At 41.0% G+C, this 24,263-nt stretch overlaps 3 protein-coding genes across 10 annotated transcripts in view; 1 reads left to right on the forward strand and 2 right to left on the reverse strand.

Annotated features, from left to right (window-relative positions):
* Window positions 1-2,999, reverse strand: part of ppp1r13ba (protein phosphatase 1, regulatory subunit 13Ba) — a 46,138-nt gene extending 43,139 nt beyond the window's left edge. For 3 of the 7 annotated variants that reach the window (XM_046367191.1, XM_046367192.1, XM_046367188.1), the window contains exon 1: window positions 2,445-2,995. In XM_046367191.1, coding sequence (XP_046223147.1) covers window positions 2,445-2,453 — 9 coding nt within the window. In that variant the 5' untranslated portion in view covers window positions 2,454-2,995. Of the gene's footprint in view, window positions 1-2,444 lie in introns of all 7 variants that reach the window. The other 4 variants (XM_046367190.1, XM_046367187.1, XM_046367193.1 and 1 more) reach the window with 4 other exon arrangements.
* On the forward strand, window positions 2,520-11,325 carry gjb9a (gap junction protein beta 9a). 2 transcript variants are annotated; one of them, XM_046367199.1, is made up of 2 exons: window positions 2,520-2,696; window positions 9,472-11,325. In XM_046367199.1, exon 2 carries the CDS (start codon window positions 9,481-9,483, stop codon window positions 10,288-10,290), a length of 810 nt encoding a protein of 269 aa, XP_046223155.1. In that variant the 5' UTR covers window positions 2,520-2,696; window positions 9,472-9,480; the 3' UTR covers window positions 10,291-11,325. The 2 variants fall into 2 exon arrangements, with proteins under 2 accessions (XP_046223155.1, XP_046223154.1); XM_046367198.1 differs by lacking the exon at window positions 2,520-2,696 and adding an exon at window positions 8,161-8,306.
* On the reverse strand, window positions 3,455-7,332 carry ptp4a2a (protein tyrosine phosphatase 4A2a). Its single transcript, XM_046367201.1, has 7 exons — window positions 7,179-7,332; window positions 6,545-6,673; window positions 5,784-6,312; window positions 5,518-5,610; window positions 5,168-5,298; window positions 4,922-4,996; window positions 3,455-4,278 (listed from the first exon to the last, which is right to left on the reverse strand). Exons 3-7 carry the CDS (start codon window positions 5,877-5,879, stop codon window positions 4,167-4,169), a joined length of 507 nt encoding a protein of 168 aa, XP_046223157.1. The 5' UTR covers window positions 5,880-6,312; window positions 6,545-6,673; window positions 7,179-7,332; the 3' UTR covers window positions 3,455-4,166.
* Window positions 11,326-24,263: the final 12,938 nt, after the last annotated feature.

A 24,263-nucleotide genomic window follows, 5' to 3' on the forward strand; every position in this document is an offset into this window, starting at 1 on the left:
AACCACACAACTAAAACCTGCTGAGAGGAGAAACAACATTCAGACAGGTTGATAGGAAATTCCATTGTAGAAAACAAATGATGCCATCCCATCTTTTCGATTTCACTTGATATTCGGTTTGAGGAGTGACGAGTTGGATCTGTACTGACTGATTCCAATGAATCCCAAATCTAACGGTTGTGCCAGCAACACTCCGGCCTTGTCAATAGGCGGCAGGGTAGCCTAGTGGTTAGAGCGTTGGACTAGTAACCACAAGGTTGCAAATTCAAATCCCTGAGCTGACAAGGTACAAATCTGTCATTCTGCCCCTGACCAAGGCAGTTAACCTACTGTTCCTAGGCCATCATTGAAAATAAGATTTTGTTCTTAACTGACTTGCCTAGTTAAATAAGAGGAAACAAGGAACCAAACCAGGTGCTGTCTCAGTGGGCCTGGAGCTGGGCTGACTGATGAGCCACTGCCTGGAGAGCCTGTGATGCACAGTTTACCCTGTCACTCAGACCTCATCTACCAGGCAGACAGAGAAAGACAGATCTCTCTCTGTGTGTGATTTATAAACAAAGTGTATTTTATAATAATCATTCAAGAGATTTTCAGATAAAGTATCTCTTTATAATTGGATGGATTTGCAACGTGTCTGTTGGGTGGAAGACATAATGTGCCACTTTTAACCAGAGCCCATACTTCCATGACAGACAACAGAGATAAGAAACCAGAATGCAGACAGTTTGATGTTTCAGAGTCCCACACACTCTGGACCACCTGATTTAGTGTCCTGGCTAGCTGGCTTCCCCGTGCAGCACAGACCAGTCAATAAATTGTCCATAGCAACCACTGTGTAGGGGAACGGGCTTGCCTGGCACCACTAAAAGAGCTAAAATCCTGTTCTTCCAGAGATTGTTGAAGTTAAACGCAGGACATAGCTGTAAACACTGCGCTTCATCTGTAGTCTATTCAATGGAGCTGACAGCCTCCCATTCACACTGCTGACATACATGCCCAGTGGGTTTGCACATAGACGGGGAACTGGGGGGAGTGTTTCCTATAAAGGCAAGAGGTTGAATGGGAGGATCTGAACCCAGTATGTTCTGGATCCGATTTGTAGCTCTGAGATGTGACAGGACCCTGCCTTGGAGCAGCTCACAGAGACCAGCACTGCCTGATCCATGTTCAGCCACTCATTTTATCCTCTAGTCTAGAGAGATCATGGTTGGGTCGAATTCCATTTCGATTCAGTAAGTAAACTGAAATTCCAATTCAAAACAAAATGTTCCTCTGTTGTATTGGGAAATTCACTTTACTTCCCTGAACTGACTGAATTAAAATGTAATTGACTCTAACACCGAAAGGCACATCAATACAAATGGCACATGGTATGGCTGGATTCATGACAACAACAGCAGCAGCTGAACTACACAGTGATGCAATGCTTCACTTCCACTAATGAGAGCTAAGGAGGAGGACTCTCACTATAACAACAACAGTAAGTCAGTCAATTAAACAGGCTAAGTCTTTGTAAGCCTACAACTGGCTACTGGTCAAGTCATGAGATGGGAGAGTACAAAATGGCTCACAATCAATATCAGTCAGTTAACTCCACTTGGTCTGAGCCGAGTGAATAGAGGGCTCTGAACTTGATATTTGGCTCGTAAACACCAGCGTTGTACTACAGTAGAGTATATGCTAATAACTGTGATGTTTAAAACACTCTCACTCCCAATGATAATGAATGTCCAACACAGTCCATTAGCAGTGTCTTTCCTGACTATTCCACCCAAATTCTAAACTCCAGTGTCTGTAAATAGCTATGAAAGCGGTTGTATCAAATCTGGGTGGAAATAAAGGTAATGGGGGTGCTGTGAAGGATAGAAAAGATGCTTCTGTAGTACAGGGACGACAAGAGGGGTTTGAGGGAGAAATAGGACTGCCCTGCTAGACATGATAAAGAACATACAAATGGAATATGTGCATGTGTGTGAATAAAGCAGTTGTGAAAGTTTCAACCCACTACACTGCCTGGCTAATTATAAAAGTCGAAATTAGGATAATGAGCAAAAGCCAGTTAACAGGTATGAGGAGATCCATGTTGGAGCCGTGTGTGTGTTACTGGTGGACTGACACTGACAGGGAGGTTACAGGTCTTGGTGAATGTGCGTCACTGGGTGGGTGACCACAAGTATTGCCGGTCACTGTTATGTGGGGGTCTTCCCTAGGCTACCCTAAAAGTCTGCCTTATTCCGCGTCCTATTCATCTCTCCCATTGATGAGGGTACTGTAGCTCATCCACCACTCAAAATCCATATGTAAATTATATTCAAACGAACGGGTTTTATTTTATACAAGAGCTTATTTGTTCGAAGCTATCCACAGGCATCTGTTCATTCGATCCACAATATATTTTTCCAAGAATTCTCAAACTATCCGATTTTAAAAAATGTACTTACCGGCGTCATGACTTTAGTCAGTCAATTAATGTTTATCCCAGCCAATCTCTTGGAGAAACTCTCTCTCTGGTCAGAATAACTGGTCGGTATGGTCGAGTGCGTCCCTCTCCAGAATCGGATGTAATGGTCCTAAAGTAACGATACTTGGTCCCACAGCGATGCAGGCATAACTAGACGCTGAGGGCGAAGTGGATCACGGCACGCAATAGTCAGTGAACATCACTCAGCGTAGTTGGGAGGCATGTTGTTTCGGTGAGTTTGCTGCTGAGCGAATGAAAGTTCATGCCACAAATAATTCGCCGATTGCCTTTAGAGGGTTCGACCGCCCGCGCGCAGGAATAAATAGTATAATCAAAGGCCAGGACAAATCCGCTAAATGCTGTTGTAGCAAAGACGGCTGCTTTTATATGGCTATCCGTGAAATAATACTGCAAATGCTAACAAGAACGCGCTAAAGTAATTTATGCTTCATATCAAGAAAATATGACATCAAATCCATTCCAACCGCAACAATGTTACTTTGACTTTCATGCCTGGATAGCCACATTATGACTTTCGGTGAAAAATCTATGTAGTTGTTATCAGCCCCTGGTCTCGTCCTCGTTTATTTGACAAGCTAAATCAAAATAGAACAGCGAACCGTTTTAAATTCACAAGATAATGCAACCCACTTTCCAACCACAGCTACAAACGCCATGACAGGCAAAGGAAACTCTCCAACTGTAGTTGTTATATTTTCTGATAATTATATTCTTAACTAGGACTATAATTAAAATACTGATGAATGTAATAAAATAGGCTACCAGAGCATTTAAGCCAACTTTGTTGACATGAGCTGTTTCAAAAGGATGATGCAGTTTTAAATGGAACGTCAGTGTCATCTTGTGTCCATACTGTGAAATTAGTTGTTGGAGTTGTAATCATGTCTCTAAACAGTTAGTTGCAGGGGACGGGAAACGATTCATTGGATCGTTCAGGTCTGACAAATAAAAATACACGAATTCATCAAATGAATTGTATTAACTTAATTTATTCGAGGTTTTCTAATGTGTGTAGGCCTACATATTGTAGTGGTGGTGCTCATCATCCAAAACATGATCACGTTACACTCTTATTTACAGCACAAAAACTGAAATAAAATTAGGGTATTTACTCTGAAATTACATGGTAAATGGTAATACCTATAGGCCTAAATTACTTGTTGATTCATAAGTAATTCAAATACAGCAATCCCCATTTGGTACCAGGCAGTTACCCAAATATGTTGAGAAGTTTATAAATGAATTATACCACAACATTTTGTAGGAAATACCAGGTAAATACAGTATTTATGCAGATTTGTGCTCGTCCTTGATGATCTTATTATTTTTTTTTTTTAAATATGTAATACTATCAAAGGCTGTTAAACAAAAACAGATTTCAGCCTTTGCACAACTCATACATGATCACACCACCAACAACAAGGAACAATTTTAAACATCTTGCTTTAATGAATCACTACAGTAGTTGAGGAAAACAGCAGTGCTAACAACTCAGATTAATCTCTAACTGGTCTTTTCAATTTTGTTTACTTTGATCAATTTAAATGTTACTATTTAGACTGGTAATCAATAACTTTTTTTTCTTTCAGTATATTTTTTTCTTATTTGAGTATAATCAATAACTTTTCTTATAGTAGTCAGTTTCTTTGTTGAGTAAATCTTGACAATACCGCTTATCTTCTTACTGAATGCAGCAATTTTGTCCATTAGCATCTTTGAAGCGGAGACGCATCTTGGGCTTGTAGTTTTCGAGGTACATTAGTTGTTTTGAGTTGAAGGCTCCACGTCTCTTTCTGAGAGAAGAAACACAGACAAAATGGCATTTTGATGATTTCTGATGGTTTTGGCATTTTGATGGCATTTTAAATGCCACACTGGCGGGTTCGATCCCCGGGACCACCCATACGTAGAATGTATGCACACATGACTGTAAGTCGCTTTGGATAAAAGCGTCTGCTAAATGGCATATATTATTATTATATTATTCAGGAATCACCTCACCATAACTATATCATCTTCATGTTTAATCACAGTAGCGAGAAGATATGATAATTTATGAAAATTATTATTCATTTATTAGTATTCAGAAAAATGGTTGAAGTATCCAAATATTATCAATGTGGAGAACTTGTGGGCAGCAGGTAGTTTACCAGTTAAATGTGTTGGGCCAGTAAACAAAAGGTTGCTGGTTCAAATCCCAGAGCCAACCAGATTTTTTTAAACTACCAATGTGCCTTTGAGCCAGGCACTCAACCCTAATTGCTCCAGGGTCGCCGTCAATAACGGCTGATCCCTGGCCCCACTCTCCGAGGGTGTCTCAGGGGGAATAGGGTATGCTTAAAACCGTATTTTCAATTCACACATGCATAATACACACTTGAACATGTATGAAACAGAACAAATTATAAGCACCCACCAAATTATTATATAACTTACTGTCTTATAAAGTGAACAGCATCTTCATACTCCATCCCACACTCAATCAACGCCAACGCTACCAGGACTGGGGCTCTGGGGAGAAATTATATCAAATCACATCAAGTGTACTGTAGAGATGGGAAAGTTGGTGTACTATAAAATACCCCTCCTTCACTAAATAACCACATTCACTAAACACTGCTTTGAGTTGGTGGCTAGCAGACATTCGAAGGAAGGAGAAGATACAATATGTAGACAACTCACCGACCCAACCCCGCCACACAATGCACTGCAATGCAACAACCGGGTTCCTCTCTGAATTTACACTTCAGGAGGTTGAGCCAGTCATCAACGACTTGTTCAGGGGGTGAAGAACCATCATCAAAGGGCCAATCCTGTTTGGAGAGAACATATGGTTGGAATTAGGCTCTGTTAAAGGATTCATTGTTTAGGTAGGGTAATTGATAGGCCTAATGCTTTCATGCTACCTCCATCATTAGGAAAAGGACAGGCCTAGATATCATGCAGATACAATAGAAATGCCTGAATCAACTCCAATCAAATGTTAAGGTCTAACAGGTTAAGATAGTGGCAGAACAGAGAGGTTGTCTCACCACAACAGTGATGCCTTCCTGCTCCACAGGGGTTTTGTCGTAAGTGGCATCACACACTCTGACCAGTGTTTGCACTCCAAAAGCCTTCAGATCCTATAATAGATAAGTGATTTTAGTTCAGTAAGTAATCATTCAACACACTTTGTTTTTCAGTTCATTCCAAATATGGTTTAACATATAAGAACTCTATAAACCAAATAACACAATGCTTCATGTAAATGCAAAGCATAAGAGATACGTATTAGTAGGAGTCAATGATACCGTACCTCTATAAACTTCACCAACTGGGAGTTGGTGGGATTGTGGGTGATCAGAAACTTCATACAGTCATGGGAGATCTCAACAGGGGCGGGGCGATTCATCTTGACAGACAGAGAAGGCAGTCTTCCAGGAGAGGGTATACAGTAGAGTAGTAGAGAAAAGTACTCCAAAATGGTAGCTAGATTGGGTATAAAGGTGGTTATTGAAAGATATAGGCTATGGAGAATGGGGCGAAAGTAAATAAAAAGTGGAATATGAAAAGGAAACAAAAGAAAGAAAAGGGGTATCCCTTTAGATTTTAAATCCCAACTAGCCCATTCAGGAATTATTTAGTGGTTGTTTAGTGGCTGGATTAGCTCAATCCAAGCCATATACTTGGAGAAATATCAGCCTCTCTCTCTCCAGGAGTACTGGTTGACTTCTGGTGGGGTATTTCTTCATATGTTTGGCTGCAGGCTGCTCACAGGTGCTGGTGCTGTGCCTGGCAAAAGTCTCCACAGTGCGGCACCCTCGCAAACGCCATAAATGTGCTGCCTGAAAACATATAATTCACAGGAAGGTAACAGTCACAGGGAGGAATGGTTTTATCAGCAACACAGCCCAATTACTAACAGGTAATAGTCTAGCTGCAAAGTAGGATAGGGTACAGCACTGAACCAATTCAGGCTATATAAAAGAGTCCATACGATGTAATGTCTGTCACGTTGTATTACAGGCCTAACATGTTGAATAACACTGGGAAAATCAATGAGTGAAACAAACCAACCGTTGTGTGCTGAGTAACGTTGCGTTCATCCAGCGTGCACAAGGCGGTGTGGCAACTCTGCACACCATTGATTCTTCTCTCTACAGTGGCACAGCCTAGGGCTCCTGCTGCTCACAAAGAGCTCTTGACCTGTAAAACAAAGCATTAGGCGAAATCATAACGTATACATTAAAGCCACGTTGAGGAACAATGCTGTGAAGCCTAAACGTACTTTAGTAACAATAGAAAATACATTTTACATTACATTAATTAAAGTTCCATTCAGCTCATAGAAGAGGAACAATACCATGTATTTACAAGCATTATACATCTCTCTCTGTCTTTGTCCCTATCACTGTCTGTCTCTCTGGCAAGAATAGTTCAATACAGTAAATGCAATGATTACACATTATACCTGATGCAATAATAGCTATACACGTAGCTATTTCAGAAGCACTTGCAGTTAGCCATCATAGCGAGCTAGTTATTTGCTTGCTAGAGGTTAATCTAATAAATTAGCCATTTGCCATAGATGGCGACAGTATTTGGGAGTCAAGCTAGGTTAGCTAGCACGTTGTCAACGCAGCAGATAAAACTAACGTTAGCTAGCTAACAAAGACGTGCCGGATGTTTAGGCAACTGCCTAGTTACTTACAAAAAGCTGATGATTGACGTCTTCAATGAAAAATCGATGAAAAACTGGTTGAAAGAAGCAACATATCCGTTTGTTGACAGCAGTGCTAAAAAGCGTTAGCTTGCTAGCGGCTTAGTATTATACCACGTGACGTACGTGACGTCAACGTGTATGTTGGGAAAAAAATACAGTGAGCATTTTCATTCAGGTTCTCAACACTAGAGGGAGTCACAGTCATTTTGAGAAAGAATACAACATCGTTTTAGGGATTATTCCATGTTAATTCAATGACAGACCTTGATGGTGATAGAGGATATTGCATGTTTGACCAATTCAGACGACAAAGACACTAATACAAAAAAAGTCTGCCTTGACAAGAAATCTAGTAGATGCATTAATTGCCATAGCGATAATGAAATAGGCCTACATAGGCCATCATTGTAAATAAGAATTTGTTCTTAACTGACTTGCCTAGTTGAATAACGATTGCATTTTTTTATTTTTTTTTAAATGCCATAGAGGTCATCATTCTGTGTTACCCAATCTTAACAGTGGAGGCTGGTGGGAGGAGCGATAGCAGGACGTGTTCATTGTAATGGCTGGAATGGAACAAATGTGGTTTCCGTATGTTTGATGTGTTTGATACCGTTCCATTTAATTCCATTCCAGCCATTACAATGAGCTCATCCTCCTATAGCTTCTCCCATCAGCCTCCACTGAATCTTAGGATTCCACATGTGTGAAATGCCATATTAGTCTTACTGCTTACAGTAGGCCTATGACGCTCTCACAGTCCACAGCCATCTCTCTCTCTCTCTCTCTCTCTCTCTCTCTCTCTCTCTCTCTCTCTCTCTCTCTCTCTCTCTCTCTCTCAGGTAGTGGGCTTGGATTAACATGTCTGTTCTTGTGTGGTTTCCTTGAGTCCTCATGAATAGATAAACACACCCACACACCCTTTGTTTAGCAGGTAGAAAAACTACACCACTGTCAATAGTATACAGTCCTCACTCCACACACCGGGGGCTGGTAGTTTTCCATGTGACACAGGCAGGATTTCTGAGAAAGGAGAGAGAGATACTCGAGGATAGATTCCTGCGTGTTTGTTCCGCTGGAATATTTACATTTTTCTGATCCCAGTTCATATCCCAAGTAAGGTCATTTTCAGCCAACTTTAATGAATGCATGTCTTAACTATGTTGTCTTAGGGAATTGAGGAGAAATTAACTTAAAATTCAGAGACCCAGGGTTACGAAAGGCCTGACACAGTAGAGGCTCTGTACAAAAGAGACGTTCCTGTTTCCTACTGTATGTTTATTATCTCTACACATTAGGTGTTCTATACTCAAGGTGCTTAACATGTCTTTAATAATAAAGATGATAATACACTTTATTTGACATACATCTTTTAGGACGCTGAAAGACACCTTATATTATAAGTACATCAAATCAATCACCGTCTGTTTGTTCAGTGATGTGAATGTAGTGATGACGCACTTTTGCTTTCTACCAACATAGCAATACCTCTGTACACATTTAAATGACCATTTACTGGCAAGTACTGTTGTTGCAAAGACTTTAGTAATAATGAATCAATAAATAAAATACAATCACGATCTGGAATACTGAATACTTGTCAAATACAGGCCTACGCTCTAACAGTAAATATATAATCAATAGTCTGAGTGGATGTGGGAGACATAAATACAATGGTATCATTTTAAATGATGGCGTCATTACTGACATTATGGAAAAGTACGTGCTCCATTTTTTTTTTTTTCGTAAGGCCTACAGTTTGAAAATTGATTGCTGTGCTTCGAATCTCTAAAAGCATTTAGAGTGGATAAATCCTATCAGAAGGTAAATTAGTTTAATCTCCATGGACCAATTAAAGAGGACGTAACACAAAAACATATACACATACTGTAGGCCATTTAGGTCTTGTTAGATTCATGAAATGATGAGTCAAGAATTTAATTATCTAACTTCCCTTCATTGAAAGTGTGCTGGTTTTACAATAAATGGACTTCCTCTATTGTAAATAAACTAGGTGTGGTTTCTTCATGGACATTTTAGTGTTGAATTTAGTAATGTCAATGCCTACACTGCTTTGTGAAGACTCACAGAGTCGCAAGCGAGAACTAATGCCATCACACAGAAAATAATGTATTTAACTGCACTGAAAAGGATTGAAGATTGGCCATGTCAGTGTCTTTGTGGTCAGGTTTAAGTCTTTGTGTTTAATTAATTTATGACAGATTTGTTTTAACCCTGTGTGAGACCATTTTGCCTTGTGACTGACTTCTGTATTTTACAGGCCACAGGGATGAACTGGTCAGCACTAGAGAGCCTACTCAGCGGGGTCAACAAGTACTCCACTGTGTTTGGCCGTGTGTGGCTGTCCATGGTGTTTGTGTTCCGTGTCATGGTGTTCGTGGTTGCCGCCCAGCGTGTGTGGGGAGACGAGAGCAAGGACTTTGTGTGCAACACCAGGCAGCCCGGCTGCACCAATGTCTGTTATGACAGCATCTTCCCCATCTCACACATCCGCCTGTGGGCCCTCCAGCTCATCTTCGTCACCTGTCCATCTCTCATGGTCATGGCTCACGTCAAGTATCGTGAGGGGAAGGATTCAAAGTATGCTTCCCAGCACCAGGGCTCTCACCTGTACGCCAACCCAGGGAAGAAACGTGGAGGCCTGTGGTGGACCTACCTGGTCAGCCTGATCTTCAAGGCCGTGGTTGACGCAGCCTTCCTTTACATTCTCTACTACATCTACCATGGCTATGACATGCCACGTCTCTCCAAGTGTGCCCTGGAGCCTTGCCCAAACACAGTGGACTGCTACATATCCAGGCCCACGGAGAAGAAGATCTTCACCATCTTCATGGTGGTCTCCTCAGCCATCTGCATCTTCGTGTGCATCCTGGAGATGTTCTATCTGTTGGGCAAGCGGTTACAGAAGGTGCTTAAAGTACGGCAGGCCAACAAGAGACTTCTCTTCGCTGAGTGCCATGAGGTGACCAACATCGCTCCGCCGAGGTCATCGTATATCAGGGTAGATCCAACTATTGGGAGCCAGCAGAACATCAGCAGACAGAAGAAGGCAGAGGAGGCTGCTGCCACAAGTCTGTAATCCTGATCTGTTTGATTCAGGTGCATATAGCACTGACTTTGCTGAGAGCTACTTTATTGAGGAAAAATGTGCTTAGATATGTGGTTGTCCCACCTAGCTATCTAAAGATGAATGCACTTACTGTAAATCGCTCTGGATTAGAGCGTCTGCTAAATGACTAAAATATAAATCCATATTGCACTGACTTTGTGGGTGGCTACTTTATGGAGGAAAAATATACCTACTATGACTGAGATATATGGTTGTCCCACCTAGATATATTAAGATGAATGCACTAACTGTACATTTTACTCTATACTGGAGCATTTTGGATTTGAGATCAAGTCTTTTATATGAAGCGACAGTACAGAATGTACCGCTTAGAAATGAACGCTCTTTATATATCTAGTTCCTCCGTTTGAAGACGTCATAACTATTTGGACAAATTGACTTATAGTGTCTAGGCAATGACTACATCAAGCTTGTTGGATGCATTTGCAGTTTGTTTTGGTTGTGTGTTATGTTTTTCCCAATAGAAACTTAATAATAAATGATAATTGTATTTCTAAGTGAGTAAATGAGATGTTTCTGAACACTTCTTAATGAATCCTGATAAGGCAAGGATTAACAAAAATCATGAATGAATCATGAAAAATGACGGGTGATAAAGTTACAGAGGCTATACAAAAGATGCTAACAACTCACCATTCCCAAGATGAAGTCAAATCAAATGTTTTTTGTCACATGCTTCATAAAAACAGATGTAGACTAACTGTGAAATTCTTACTTACAGGCCCTTCCCAACAATGCAGAGGAAAAAATAATAACACAAGGAATAAATATACAATGAGTAACGATAACTATATACACGGGGTACCAGTACCAAGTCGATGTGCAGGGGTACAGGGTTATTGTTGGAGATATGTACATACTGGATAGGTAGGGGTAAAGTAACTAGGCAACAGGATAGATAATAAACAGTAGCAGCAGCATACAGTGAGGGAAAAAAGCTTTTGATCCCCTGCTGATTTTGTACATTTGCCCACTGACAAAGAAATGATCAGTCTATAATTTTAATGGTAGGTTTATTTGAACAGTGAGAGACAGAATAACAACAACAAAAATCCAGAAAAACACGTCAAAGATGTTATAAATTGATTTGCATTTTAATGAGGGAAATAAGTATTTGATCCCTCTGCAAAACATGACATAGTACTTGGTGGCAAAACCCTTGTTGGCAATCAGAGATCAGACGTTTCTTGTAGTTGGCCACCAGGTTTGCACACATCTCAGGAGGGATTTTGTACCACTCCTCTTTGCAGATCTTCTCCAAGTCATTAAGGTTTCGAGGTTGACCTCCTTTGTTGCCTTGGCCGTGTGCTTTGGGTCAATGTCATGCTGGAATATCCATCCACGACCCATTTTCAATGCCTTGGCTGAGGGAAGGAGGTTCTCACCCCAGATTTGACAGTACATGGCCCCGTCCATTGTCCCTTTGATGCAGTAAAGTTGTCCTGCCCCCTTAGCAGAAAGCATAATGTTTCCACCTCCATGTTTGACGGTGGGGATGGTGTTCTTGGGGTCATAGGCAGCATTCCTCCTCCTCCAAACACGGCGAGTTGAGTTGATGCCAAAGAGCTCCATTGTGGTCTCATCTGACCACAACACTTTCACCCAGTTGTCCTCTGAATCATTCAGATGTTCATTGGCAAACTTCAGATGGGCATGTATATGTGCTTTCTTGAGCAGGGGGACCTTGCGGGTGCTGCAGGATTTCAGTCCTTCACGACGTAGTGTGTTACCAATTGTTTTCTTGGTGACTATGGTCCCAGCTGCCTTGAGATCATTGACAAGATCCTTCCGTGTAGTTCTGGGCTAATTCCTCACCGTTCTCATGATCATTGCAACTCCACGAGGTGAGATCTTGCATGGAGACCCAGGCCAAGGGAGATTGACAGTTCTTTTGTGTTTCTTCCATTTGCAAATAATCGCACCAACTGTTGTCACCTTCCCACCAAGCTGCTTGGCGATGGTCTTGTAGCCCATTCCAGCCTTGTGTAGGTCTACAATCTTGTCCCTGACATCCTTGGAGAGCTCTTTGGTCTTGGCCATGGTGGAGAGTTTGGAATCTGATTGATTGATTTCTTCTGTGGACAGGTGTCTTTTATACAGGTAACAAGCTGAGATTAGGAGCACTCCCTTTAAGAGTGTGCTCTGAATCTCAGCTCGTTACCTGTATAAAAGACACCTGGGAGCCAGAAATCTATCTGATTGAGAGGGGGTCAAATACATATTTCCCTCATTAAAATGCTAATCAATGTATAACATTTTTGACATACATTTTTCTGGATTTTGTTGTTGTTATTCTGTCTCTCACTGTTCAAATAAACCCACCATTAAAATTATAAACGGATCATTTCTTTGTCAGTGGGCAAACGTACAAAATCAACAAGGGATCAAATACTTTTTTTCCCTCACTGTATGTGATGAGTCAAAAGAGTTAGTGCAAAGAGGGTCAATGCAGTCCGGGTAGCTATTTGGTAGTCTTATGGCTTAGGGGTAGAAGCTGTTCAGGGTCCTATTGGTTCCAGACTTGGTGCATCGGTACCGCTTGCCATGAGGTAGCAGAGAGAACAGTCTATGACTTGGGTGGCTGGAGTCTTTGACGATTTATAGGGCCTTCCTCTGACACCGTCCGGTATAGAGGTCCTGGATGGCAAAGAGCTTGGCTCCCAGTTTTGTACTGGGCCATCCACACTACCCTCTGTAATGACTTGCGGTCAGATGACAAGCAGGATACTTCACAATCCGTTCATGATTATAAATAACCATGGTATCATCCATATTAATGTAAAAGTGACACCAAAATGGCACAAGACATTATACACCATTCCGTTCCTATTGGGCTAAACACAATCCAAAACAAACTGCAAATGCACAGGTCGGATTAATGCAGGGGCTTACTGGTGCTGTAGCCCCTTGGCCCAGGCACTAGGCAGCAATTAAAAAACACATATATAAATATATATACTACCAGTCAAAAGTTTGGACACACCCACACCAGTCCAGGGTTTTTCTTTATTTGTAATATTTTATACATTGTAGAAAAATAGTGAAGACGTCAAAACTATGAAATAACAGAAATGGAATCATGTAGTAACCAAAAAAGTGTCAAACAAATAAAAATCCATTTTATATTTGAGATTCTTCAAAGTAGCCACCCTTTGCTTTGATGACAGCTTTGCACACCCTATTTGACCAAGAAGGAGAGTGATGCATCAGATGACCTGGCCTCTACAATCACCCGACCTCAACCCAATTGAAATGGTTTGGGATGAGTCGGACCGCAGAGTGAAGGAAAAGCAGCCAACAAGTGCTCAGAATATGTTGGAACTCCTTCAAGACTGTTGGAAAAACATCCAGGTGACGCTGGTTGAGAGAATGCAAAGAGTGTGCAAAGCTGTCATCAAGGCAAAGGATGGCTATTTGAAGAATCTCTAATATATTTTGATTTGTTTAAGACTCTTTTGGTTACTACATGATTCTAAATGTGCTATTTCATAGTTTTGATGCCTTCACAATTATTCTACAATGTAGAACATAGTAAAAATAAAGAAAACCCCTTGAATGAGTAGGTGTTTGAAAATTTATTTATTGTTTCACTTCAACCGCTAACCACAGGAAGATTCAGGAGCCCGCTCTCAATGAGTGTAGACAGCCTGCTACTGCCTGCTGCCGCTTTGCTAATTGTCAGATGAGGAAAGGAGGTAGGGGGCCCACATGGGTAACTTGGGAGGCCTACCTTGATTGGGTAACTGCTAAATCATTTGTTTTAAATAAACTGCATAATAAATAAAGGTGACTGGTCAATTGTGTGAGTCAGGGGCTGGGCCCATGCCTGTAGGGGGCTCCCTCCTGAATCTAGCTTGGAAAGACAGTATCGTGCAGTATCAAAGAGCCCTCACTGCTGCTCGATCATCCTATTTGTCCAACTTAATTTAGGAAAATAAGAACAATCCAAAATATATTTTTGATACTGTCGCAAAGCTAACTACAAAGCAGCATACCCCGAGAGAGGATGCCTTTCACTTCAGCAGTGATACATTCATGAACTTCTTTTACGAAAAGCAAATTACGGACTCCTCTTTAAATCTGCGTATTCCTCCAAAGCTAAGTTGTCCTGAGTCTGCACAACTCTGCCAGGACCTAGGATCAAGGGAGACACTCATGTTTTATAATACTATATCTCTTGACACATTGATGAAAATAATCATGGCCTCTAAACCATCAAGCTGCATAATGGACCCTATTCCAACTAAACTACTGAAAGAGCTGCTTCCTGTGCTTGGCCCTCCTATGTTGAACATAATGAACGGCTCTCTGTCTACAGGATGTGTACAAACTCACTAAAAGTGGCAGTAATAAAGCCTCTCTTGAAAAAGCAAAACCTTGACCAAGAAAATATTTTTAAAACTATCGGGCTGTATTGAATCTCCCATTCCTATCGAAAAATGTTGAAAAAGCTGTTGTCCTCTGACAAATCAACTGTCAATTTCGGTGTTCCTCAAGGCTCCGTTTTAGGACCACTATTGTTTTCACTATATATTCTACCTCTTGGTGATGTCATTCGGAACTATAATGTTAACTTTCACTGCTATGTGGACGACACACAGCTGTACATTTTGATGAAACATGGTGAAGCCCCAAAATTGCCCTCCCTGGAAGCCTGTGTTTCAGACAGAAGGAAGTGGATGGCGGCAAATGTTCTAGTTTTAAACTCGGACAAAACAGAGATGCTTGTTCAAGGTCCCAAGAAACAAAGAACTCTTCTGTTGAATCTGACAATTAATCTTGATGGTTGTACAGTCGTCTCAAATAAAATTATGAAGGACCTCGGCGTCCTTCACCCTAATCTCTCTTTTGACGAGTATATCAAGACTGTTTCAAGGACAGTTTTTTTCCATCTACGTAACATTGCAAAAATCAGAAACTTTCTGTCCAAAAATGATGCAGAAAAACGAATCCATGCTTTTGTCACTTTTAGGTTAGACTACAGCAATGCTCTACTTTCCGGCTACCCGGATAAAGCACTAAATTAACTTCCGTTAGTGCTTAACACTGCTGCTAGAATCTTGACTAGAACCAAAAATGTGATCATATTACTCCAGTGCTAGCCTCTCTACACTGGCTTCCTGTTAAGGCAAGGGCTGATTTCAAGGTTTTACTGCTAACCTACAAAGCACTACATGGGCTTGCTACTACCTAACTTTCCGATTTGGTCCTGCCGTACGTACCTACACTTACGCTACGGTCACAAGGTGCAGGCCTCCTTACTGTCCCTAGAATTTCCAAGCAAACAGCTGGAGGCAGGGCTTTCTCCTTTAGAGCTCCATTTTTATGGAATGGTCTGCCTATCCATGTGAGAGACGCAGACTCGGTCTCGACCTTAAGTCTTTATTGAAGACTCATCTCTTCAGTAGGTCCTATGATTGAGTGTAGTCTGGCCCAGGAGTGTGAAGGTGAATGGAAAGGCACTGGAGCAACGACCCGCCCTTGCTGTCTCGGTTCCCCTCTCTCCACTGGGATTCTCTGCCTCAACCCCTATTACAGGGGCTGGGTCACTGGCTTACTGGTGCTCTTCCATGCCATCCCTAAGAGGGGTGTGTCACTTGAGTGGGTTGAGTCACAGTGTCTCCCAACCCCTCCTGTCTCAGCCTCTAGTATTTATGCTGCAATAGTTTATGTGTCGGAGGGCTAGGGTCAGTCTGTTATATCTGGAGTATTTCTCCTGTCTTATCCAGTGTCCTGTGTGAATTTAAGTATGATCTCTTTAATTCTCTCTCTCTTTTTCTCTCTTCTTTCTTTCTTTCTTTCTTTCTTTCTTTCTTTCTTTCTTTCTTTCTTTCTTTCTTTCTTTCTTTCTCTCTCTCTCTCTCTCTCTCTCTCGGAGGACCTGATCCCTAGGACCATGTCTCAGGACTGCCTGGCCTGATGACTCCTTGCTGTCCCCAGTCCACCTTGTCGTGCTGCTGCTCCAATTGCAACTGTTCTGCCTGCGGCTATGGAACCCTGACCTGTTCACCGGACATGGTACATGTCCCAGACATGCTGTTTTCAACTCTCTAGAGCAGGAGCGGTAGAGATACTCTGAATGATCGGCTATGAAAAGTCCACTGACATTTACTGACCTGTTGCACCCTCTACAACCACTGTGATTATTATTATTTGACCCTGCTGGTCATCTATGAGCATTTGAACATGTTGGCCATGTTCTGTTATAATCTCCACCCGGCACAGCCAGAAGAGGACTGGCCACCCCTCATAGCCTGGTTCCTCTCTAGGTTTCTTCCTAGGTTCTTACCTTTCTAGGGAGTTTTTCCTAGCCACTGTGCTTCTACACCTGCATTGCTTGCTGCTTGAGGTTTTAGGCTGGGTTTCTGTACAGCACTTTGTGACATCAGCTGATGTAAGAACGGCTTTATAAATACATTCGATAGACTTACGTTTTTGATTTTATTATAATATATTTTTTCCAACCACAGAAGCCCGCTCTAAATGTTCAAAATATAATTTAGACACAGACGATCAATAGTTTATAAAAAATGTTTTATCACAAGCACAAAATAAATGTAATTCATTAAAATGAATTAAATTAAGGAAACACCAACATAAAGTGTCAGGAAGGCTGCAGTCTGGGCAGCATGTGCGCCAAATATAGGCTACAGCTTGTTGCGTGGTGGCCCTAAACATAGAATCCATAGAAGGTTTTGTAACCCCGGGGCCTATGATTTCTTAATCCGGTCCTGCAAATGCATTCAACAAGTTTCTTGTCACAAGCTTGATGTAGTTATAGTGTGCAATGAATATGGGACCAAATTCTAAACCTTTGACTGCTTGAATACACTTTAAGTGAATTTGTCCAAATACGTATGACATCTTCAAATGGGGGGACTACTGTGGGTACATAAAGTGCTTTCATTTCTCAAATGTGCAACGTTCACCTCACTCACTCAGAACGCCATGCAAATTAAATCACCTCTCACTCTTCAACAAAAGTGAATTTGCATCGCCACCACAGACAATTCAAAACCCCTTTTCCTGCAGAATGCTTTACACAATAAAAAGGCAACAACCTTTATACAATTCAAAAGGTCACAACAATCTTTGCACGGTTCAAAAGCTACAACAAAAATTATTAAACAGATCCATTCAAAAGCTCTCCCTTTTCTGAAATTCTCTCTCTCTCTCTCTCTCTCTCTCTCTCTCTCTCTCTCTCTCTCTCTCTCTCTCTCTCTCTCTCTCTCTCTCTCTCTCTCTCACTCTATCCCCGTCTGCGTTCTAAAGCCTCAGCCCACACGGTCTCTCTCTCAGCTACAACGCCTTTTAAAATAGCACACTCCATCCACAGCACAGCACATTGCCTGCCTTAACGTTACATAAGTGACACCTGTTAGCCTTTTACTTGTACTTCCCTCCTACAATTCCATTTCTCCATTATCAACACACGTTCTCCCTCACTCTATTCTTCCCTCTGTCATCTAACCACAATAACAATTTCCTTTAGTGCTCTCTCGTTGCCATGGCTCACACTGCTTATTGTCCCTCATTCTAGTATTGTCTGATCCCACTGGGCACAGACGTCTATTACACGCTGGTTCAACGTTATTTCATTGAAACGACGTGGAAACAATGTCGATTCAACAAGTGTAGCACCTGGCAGATATTCTACTGCATGATTCACCCACTCGGCTACACCCACTCATGCAGTGTCCTAGCTGGCTACGTATCACACTGTAGAAACAAGCACACAGCATGCACCCCCACATACTCCTTGAAAAAAATTGAGTGAGAAAATAAACATGTTAAATCTGAAAAATGTTCATTTCTTTATTCTCTAATGATATTAGTAAATACTACAGTATTTAATGTGCATATACCCTACCCATTCCCCTGCTCCTAATCGCAATTTTTGCCACACCAGAAATTGAGAATCCTAAATTCCAAGTATAGAACATATATTGTGTTCCCTACAGTTTATTGAAAGAGAAGAAGCTCTGAACTATCTGTTCAGACCTACCCACATGTTTATAGAAAACCACATCAGTTCTGAACTATCTGTTCAGACCTACCCACATGTTTATAGAAAACCACATCAGTTCTGAACTATCTGTTCAGACCTACCCACATGTTTATAGAAAACCACATCAGTTCTGAACTATCTGTTCAGACCTACCCACATGTTTATAGAAAACCACATCAGTTCTGAACTATCTGTTCAGACCTACCCACATGTTTATAGAAAACCACATCAGTTCTGAACTATCTGTTCAGACCTAACATGTTTATAGAAAACCACATCAGTTCTGAACTATCTGTTCAGACCTAGCCACATGTTTATAGAAAACCACATCAGTTCTGAACTATCTGTTCAGACCTACCCACATGTTTATAGAAAACCACATCAGTTCTGAACTATCTGTTCAGACCTAGCCACATGTTTATAGAAAACCACATCAGTTCTGAACTATCTGTTCAGACCTACCCACATGTTTATAGAAAACCACATCAGTTCTGAACTATCTGTTCAGACCTACCTACCTAGAGGTTATGGAAAATGTGCTCTTTTAGTATTTCTCCAATAGGTTTCCAGAAGGAGAAAGCCTCCACTTCTATGTCAATTATAATAAAATAAAAACACTATAGTAAATGCTACAGTAGTGTCCACTAAAACACTACAGTAAATACTACAGTATAGTACAGTCCACAAAAACAGTGATTACTGCAGTATACAACCATCCACAAAAAAACACTACATTAATTACTATGGTGTGTACTACAGTTTTCTTTTACCACTGTCACGCCCTGACCTTAGAGATCATTTTTATGTCTCTATTTGGTTTGGTCAGGGTGTGATTTGGGGTGGGTATTATATGTTCTATTATTTGTATTTCTATATTTTGGCCAGGGAGGGTTCTCAATCAGGGACAGCTGTCTATCGTTGTCTCTGATTGAGAACCATACTTAGGTAGCCCTTTCCCACCTGTCTTTGTGGGAGATTGACTTTGTTTATGGCACATAGCCTTTAGCGTCACTGTTTGTTTTGTTGTGTTTATTGATTTGTTCGGCGTCTTTTCTAAATAAAAGAATATGTACACTCACCACGCTGCACCTTGGTCCAGTTCTTTCAACAGCCGTGATAACCACAGTAGTTATACTATAGTTACCTGTAAATACTACAGTATATGACAGTAAATACTGCAGTATTAACTGTACTCTAGTCCGCAGAAAGACTACAGTGACAACTGTAGTATTTTCAGTGCATTTGGAAGGTATTCAGATACCTTCACCTTTTCCACATTTTGTTCTGTTACAGCCTTTCTTTTAAAACTGATTAAATAGTCCCCCTCTCATCAATATACACACAATACCCCATAATGACAACACAAAAATAGGTGGCATTCAGGCCAAAGAGTTCAATCTTGGTTTCACCAGACCAGAGAATCTTGCTTCTCATGGTCTGAGAGTCCTTTAGGGACCTTTTGGCAAACTCCAAGTGGGCTGTCATGTGCCTGTTATTGAGGAATGGCACCGTGGCCAGACGGAAGCCATTGTGCTGCAGAGATGGTTGTCCTTCTGGAAGGTTCTCCCATCTTCACCGAGGAACTCTGGAGCTCTGTCAGAGTGACCATCAGGTTCTTGGTCACCTCCCTGACCAAGGCCCTTCTCCCCTGATAGGTCAGTTTGGCCGGGCGGCCAGCTCTAGAAAGAGTCTTGGTGGTTCCAAACTTCTTCCATTTAAGAAGGATGGAGGTCACTGTGTTCTTGGGGACCTTCAATGCTGCAGACATTTTTTAGTACCCTTCCCCAGATCTGTGCCTTGACACAATACAGTCTTGGAGCTTTACAGACAATTCCTTTGACCTCATGGCTTGGTTTTTGCTCTGACATCCACTGTCAATAGACAAGTCTGTGCCTTTCCAAATCATGTCCAATCAATTGAATGCACGACAGGTGGACTCCAATCAAGTTGCAGAGACATCTCAAGGATGATTTGTAAGTCGCTCTGGATAAAAGCGTCTGCTAAATGACTTAAATGTAAATGTAAATGTAATGATCAATGGAAACAGGATTCATCTGAGCTCAATTTTGAGTCTCATAGCAAAGAGTCTTAATAATTATGTAAATGAGGTATTTGTTTTTTATTTTTAATACATTTTGAAACATTTCTAAAAACCTGCTTTTGCTTTTTCATTATGTTGTATTATGTGTAGATTGATGTAGATTGATAATTTAATCAATTTTAGAATAAGGCTGTAATGTAACAAAATGTGGGAAAAGTAAAGGGGTCTGAATACATTCCGAATACACTCTATACCATAGTATACTATAGTATTTTTTCATGTGGGTTGTCATGCCAATGGACTTGGCAAGAGCACAAACAGATCTGGGACCAGGCTAATATAGAGTGCCTTGAGAAAGTATTCACACCCCTTGACTTATTCCACATGTTGTTGTGTTACAGCCTGAATAAAAGCAAAAACATGTTTTTAGAAATGTTTGCGATCTTTTTTAAATGAAATACAGAAATATCTTTGTGGTGACTGGGTGTATTGATACACCATCGAAAGTGCAATGAATAACTTTACCATGCTCAAACGGATATTCAATGTCTGCTTTAAAAACAATCTACCACTAGGTGCCCTTCTTTGCGAGGCATTGGAAAACCTAACAGGTCATTGGGGCTAAATCTGTTTGAAATTTACTGCTCGACTGAGGGACCTTACAGATAATCGTATGTGTGGGTTACAGAGATGAGGTAGTTATAAAAAAATAACGTTAAACACATGGCGTGAGTCCATGAAACTTATGTGACTTGTTAAGCAATTTTTACTCCTGAACTTATTTACACTTGCCATAAAAAAGGGTTTGAATACTTATTGACTCAAGACATTTCAGCTTTTCATTTTTATTTAATTTGAAGGGAAAAAAGATCATTTCACTTTGACATTATGGGGTATTGTGTATAGTGACAAAAACATTTTAAAATTCATTTTAAATTCAGGCACAACAAAATGTGGAAACAGTAAAGGGGTGTGAATACATCCTGAAGGCTCTGTAGAATAGATATTCTCAATAATAATCTTTAGCAGAATCAATCAATTATGCAATAACCACGTCTGGTGTGTTTGAAGCACCCCGAAGCCACAATATTCATGATTACGAGAGATCCTCATTGCATGAACATGTGAGGTGTATTTTTTGAATGTGGTGCCCTGTCAAACCTACACTGGAGAAGTCTCCTTTCTCAAGATGCTCAAACAAAAGGTTAATGTCATCTCTGTCAATCAATGCGCCAGAGCTCAATGTCAACTGTTCCACTTATTTGGGTTGGGGTAACAATGATTCCTTCTTCAAACAAAAAGACACAAAAAAAAGAACAGTGTCGCATATGAGTGAGTGACAGTAAAATGGTATTGAGATGTTAGTCAACCAGACAAACACTGTGGCTGTGATGAAAGGCCATTCGTATACTATTAGCCTGGGTACTAGTCTGTTCAAGGAAAAGGTGCAAAGCTCGCTCAACATTAAAAATGCATTGTTTTATCCAAGCAAGGTTTAAAGTTGAGTGTTTTCCGGCCTTCAATTCTTTCCTTACTAGTCTGTTCGTGCAGTCATGCCACTCCTTGCCACACCCTGAAATGTTTGGAATGACAAGGAGAGGCAAGATGGCACAAACAAACCCAATGAACTCCTACTCAGACACAAACACAACAGTTTGTCTGTCAGTCTCCTCAGATAATGTGGGTATTTATCCTCATGTGAATTACAGCTGACATACAAATTAACTATTAATTACGACAGCCCCCACCCCATTATCACATCCACTGCCACCTCACTGGCCTGGTTCACAATGATCTAATTAATTTAGCCTGAAATAGACAGACAGACAGAGCCCTACATTTCTGCAATAGAGGGGTGTTGCCCTTGGATGTATTCACTTGCAGTGGTAAAATAAAAATGTAGAAAAAATACATGTGGGGCTTACTTTTCCCAACAGACAAAATGCAGGTGACACAGAATCCCATTAGAGCCACCAAGTCAAGGTATTTATTTGCACATTTATGCATTTCAACAACAAGTTGTACATAAAAGCTTTACAATAGCTCCCTTTATGTCTATGCATCACTTAGTATTATACACCATCAAGAACCAGGCAAGGTAGGCTACTGTAGATCAGTAGTTCACTGTAAGAAATCTTCATAGCTTTACAATGCAACATTTATTTCAGAGCACTTTATTATATATTTGGCAAAAAATGTTTATTTAACCTTTATTTATCTAGGCACGCCAGTTAAGAACAAATTCTTATTTACAATGACAGCCTACCCCGGCCAAACCCCAACCCGGGCGACGCTGGGAAATGATCAAATACACCAATGATAAAATACACCACATTCACTCATGATTTTCATTTATACAAGACCCAATCAACACTTTTCATAAATGAAATATACTGAAAAACAGTAACACCTGATCTTTCCATGACAAAGACTGACCAGGTGAATCCAGGATAAAGCTATGATCCCTTATGGGTGTGACTTGTTCAATTAAGCCATGAGACAATTGAGACATGACAAATAATCAAGAACTGCATCGCTGCTGGGTTTTTCACACTCAACAGTTTCTCATGTGTATCAAGAATGGTCAACCCCCCAAAGGACATCCAGCCAACTTGACACAACTGTGGGAAGCAATGGAATCAACATGGGCCCGTATCCCTGTGGAACGCTTTTGACACCTTGTAGGTCAAAATTGGATGCGCAACTCAATATTAGGAAGGTGTTTCTAATGTTTTGTACACTCAGTGTATATAGCAAATGTGTAGGCATGTCTAACAATCAGATGAAACATAAATACTGTAAATGAAAATCCAACAGTATCTCAATATCAATCAACTTGACAAATGATATGTAACTTATTTGATGCAACAGAAAATATGTTAAATAAAGCAACTGTAGAAGGAGAATTCTTCAATTTTGCTTATATGGTAATAGAAATCTATGAAGAATGAAGCTCTTATTAAGGTAGTATTTACTATGACTATCTTTACTTAAATGAAGCATGAATACCAAACCTTATGACTGAATCAATTGGTTATGGTGTTTAAAACCTTAAAAACAAATGTATAATTTATTTAAAAGAATGTCACGGGCTGCCTTAATCACTGTGAGATCAACAACTATGAACCAGACTCAAACTTTGTCTGTGTCCCAAATGGCACCCTATTCCCAATGGGTCCTGGTCAAAAGCAGTGAATTATATAGGGAATAGGGTGCAATGTGAGACGCAGTCAGTGTGTCTCTCCCCTCACACCTCTGTGTGGGTTGAGGAGTATGAAGAGGATGAAGAGGAAGATGAAGAGGATGACGTGTCTTTTTTACTCGTCTGACGAGTGGAACCTTCAGCAGCCCTGAACTGCCAGGTAACCTTCCTCGGTTGATCGGTTACAGGGACTGTAATTTCCTCTGTCACTGGTTTCACTTCCTCACAGAATAGATCAGACAACACTTCCTGCTCTAATTCCTCCCACAGATCCCATGTCGGTTGTTTGATTGGTTTAGACTTAGAGCCGGACTCGGACTCATCAGAATCCCAGTCACTGTCTCCAACCATGGAGCCGAGCACAAAGTCCACTCCGGACCCGCTGTCATCGGAGGAGTCGGACCCCTTGGAACAACGAATAAAGGAAGAGTGGCCTTCTGTGGCAAGCAGATGACACTCAGGACCCGCCAGATACACAAAGCTATCTGTTGAGAGGAAGTCACTCTCCTCAATGTTGGGGCAGAGGGGTCTGGAAAGGGAGGTTGGGGGTGTAGACTCAGTGGGGAGAGAGGGGGGCTCCTCCTGTGCTAGTGAGACATCAGGGAGCACAGACACAGCCAGGTATACAAAACTATCTGTAGTGGCAAACGGATCCAGGTCACTGCTGTCCA

This window comes from Oncorhynchus gorbuscha, linkage group LG10 (assembly GCF_021184085.1).
Source record: "Oncorhynchus gorbuscha isolate QuinsamMale2020 ecotype Even-year linkage group LG10, OgorEven_v1.0, whole genome shotgun sequence".
NCBI lineage: Eukaryota > Metazoa > Chordata > Actinopteri > Salmoniformes > Salmonidae > Oncorhynchus > Oncorhynchus gorbuscha.

Coding starts and splice junctions, on each gene's coding strand:
- ptp4a2a (XM_046367201.1), bottom strand. CDS start 5,879: ATGAATCGCCCCGCCCCTGTTGAGATCTCCCATGACTGTATGAAGTTT. Junction 5,611..5,783: donor AGTTGGTGAAGTTTATAGAG/GTACGGTATCAT, acceptor TATCTATTATAG/GATCTGAAGGCTTTTGGAGT. Junction 4,279..4,921: donor GCTGTTCACTTTATAAGACA/GTAAGTTATATA, acceptor TTCTTCTCTCAG/AAAGAGACGTGGAGCCTTCA.
- gjb9a (XM_046367199.1), top strand. CDS start 9,481: ATGAACTGGTCAGCACTAGAGAGCCTACTCAGCGGGGTCAACAAGTAC.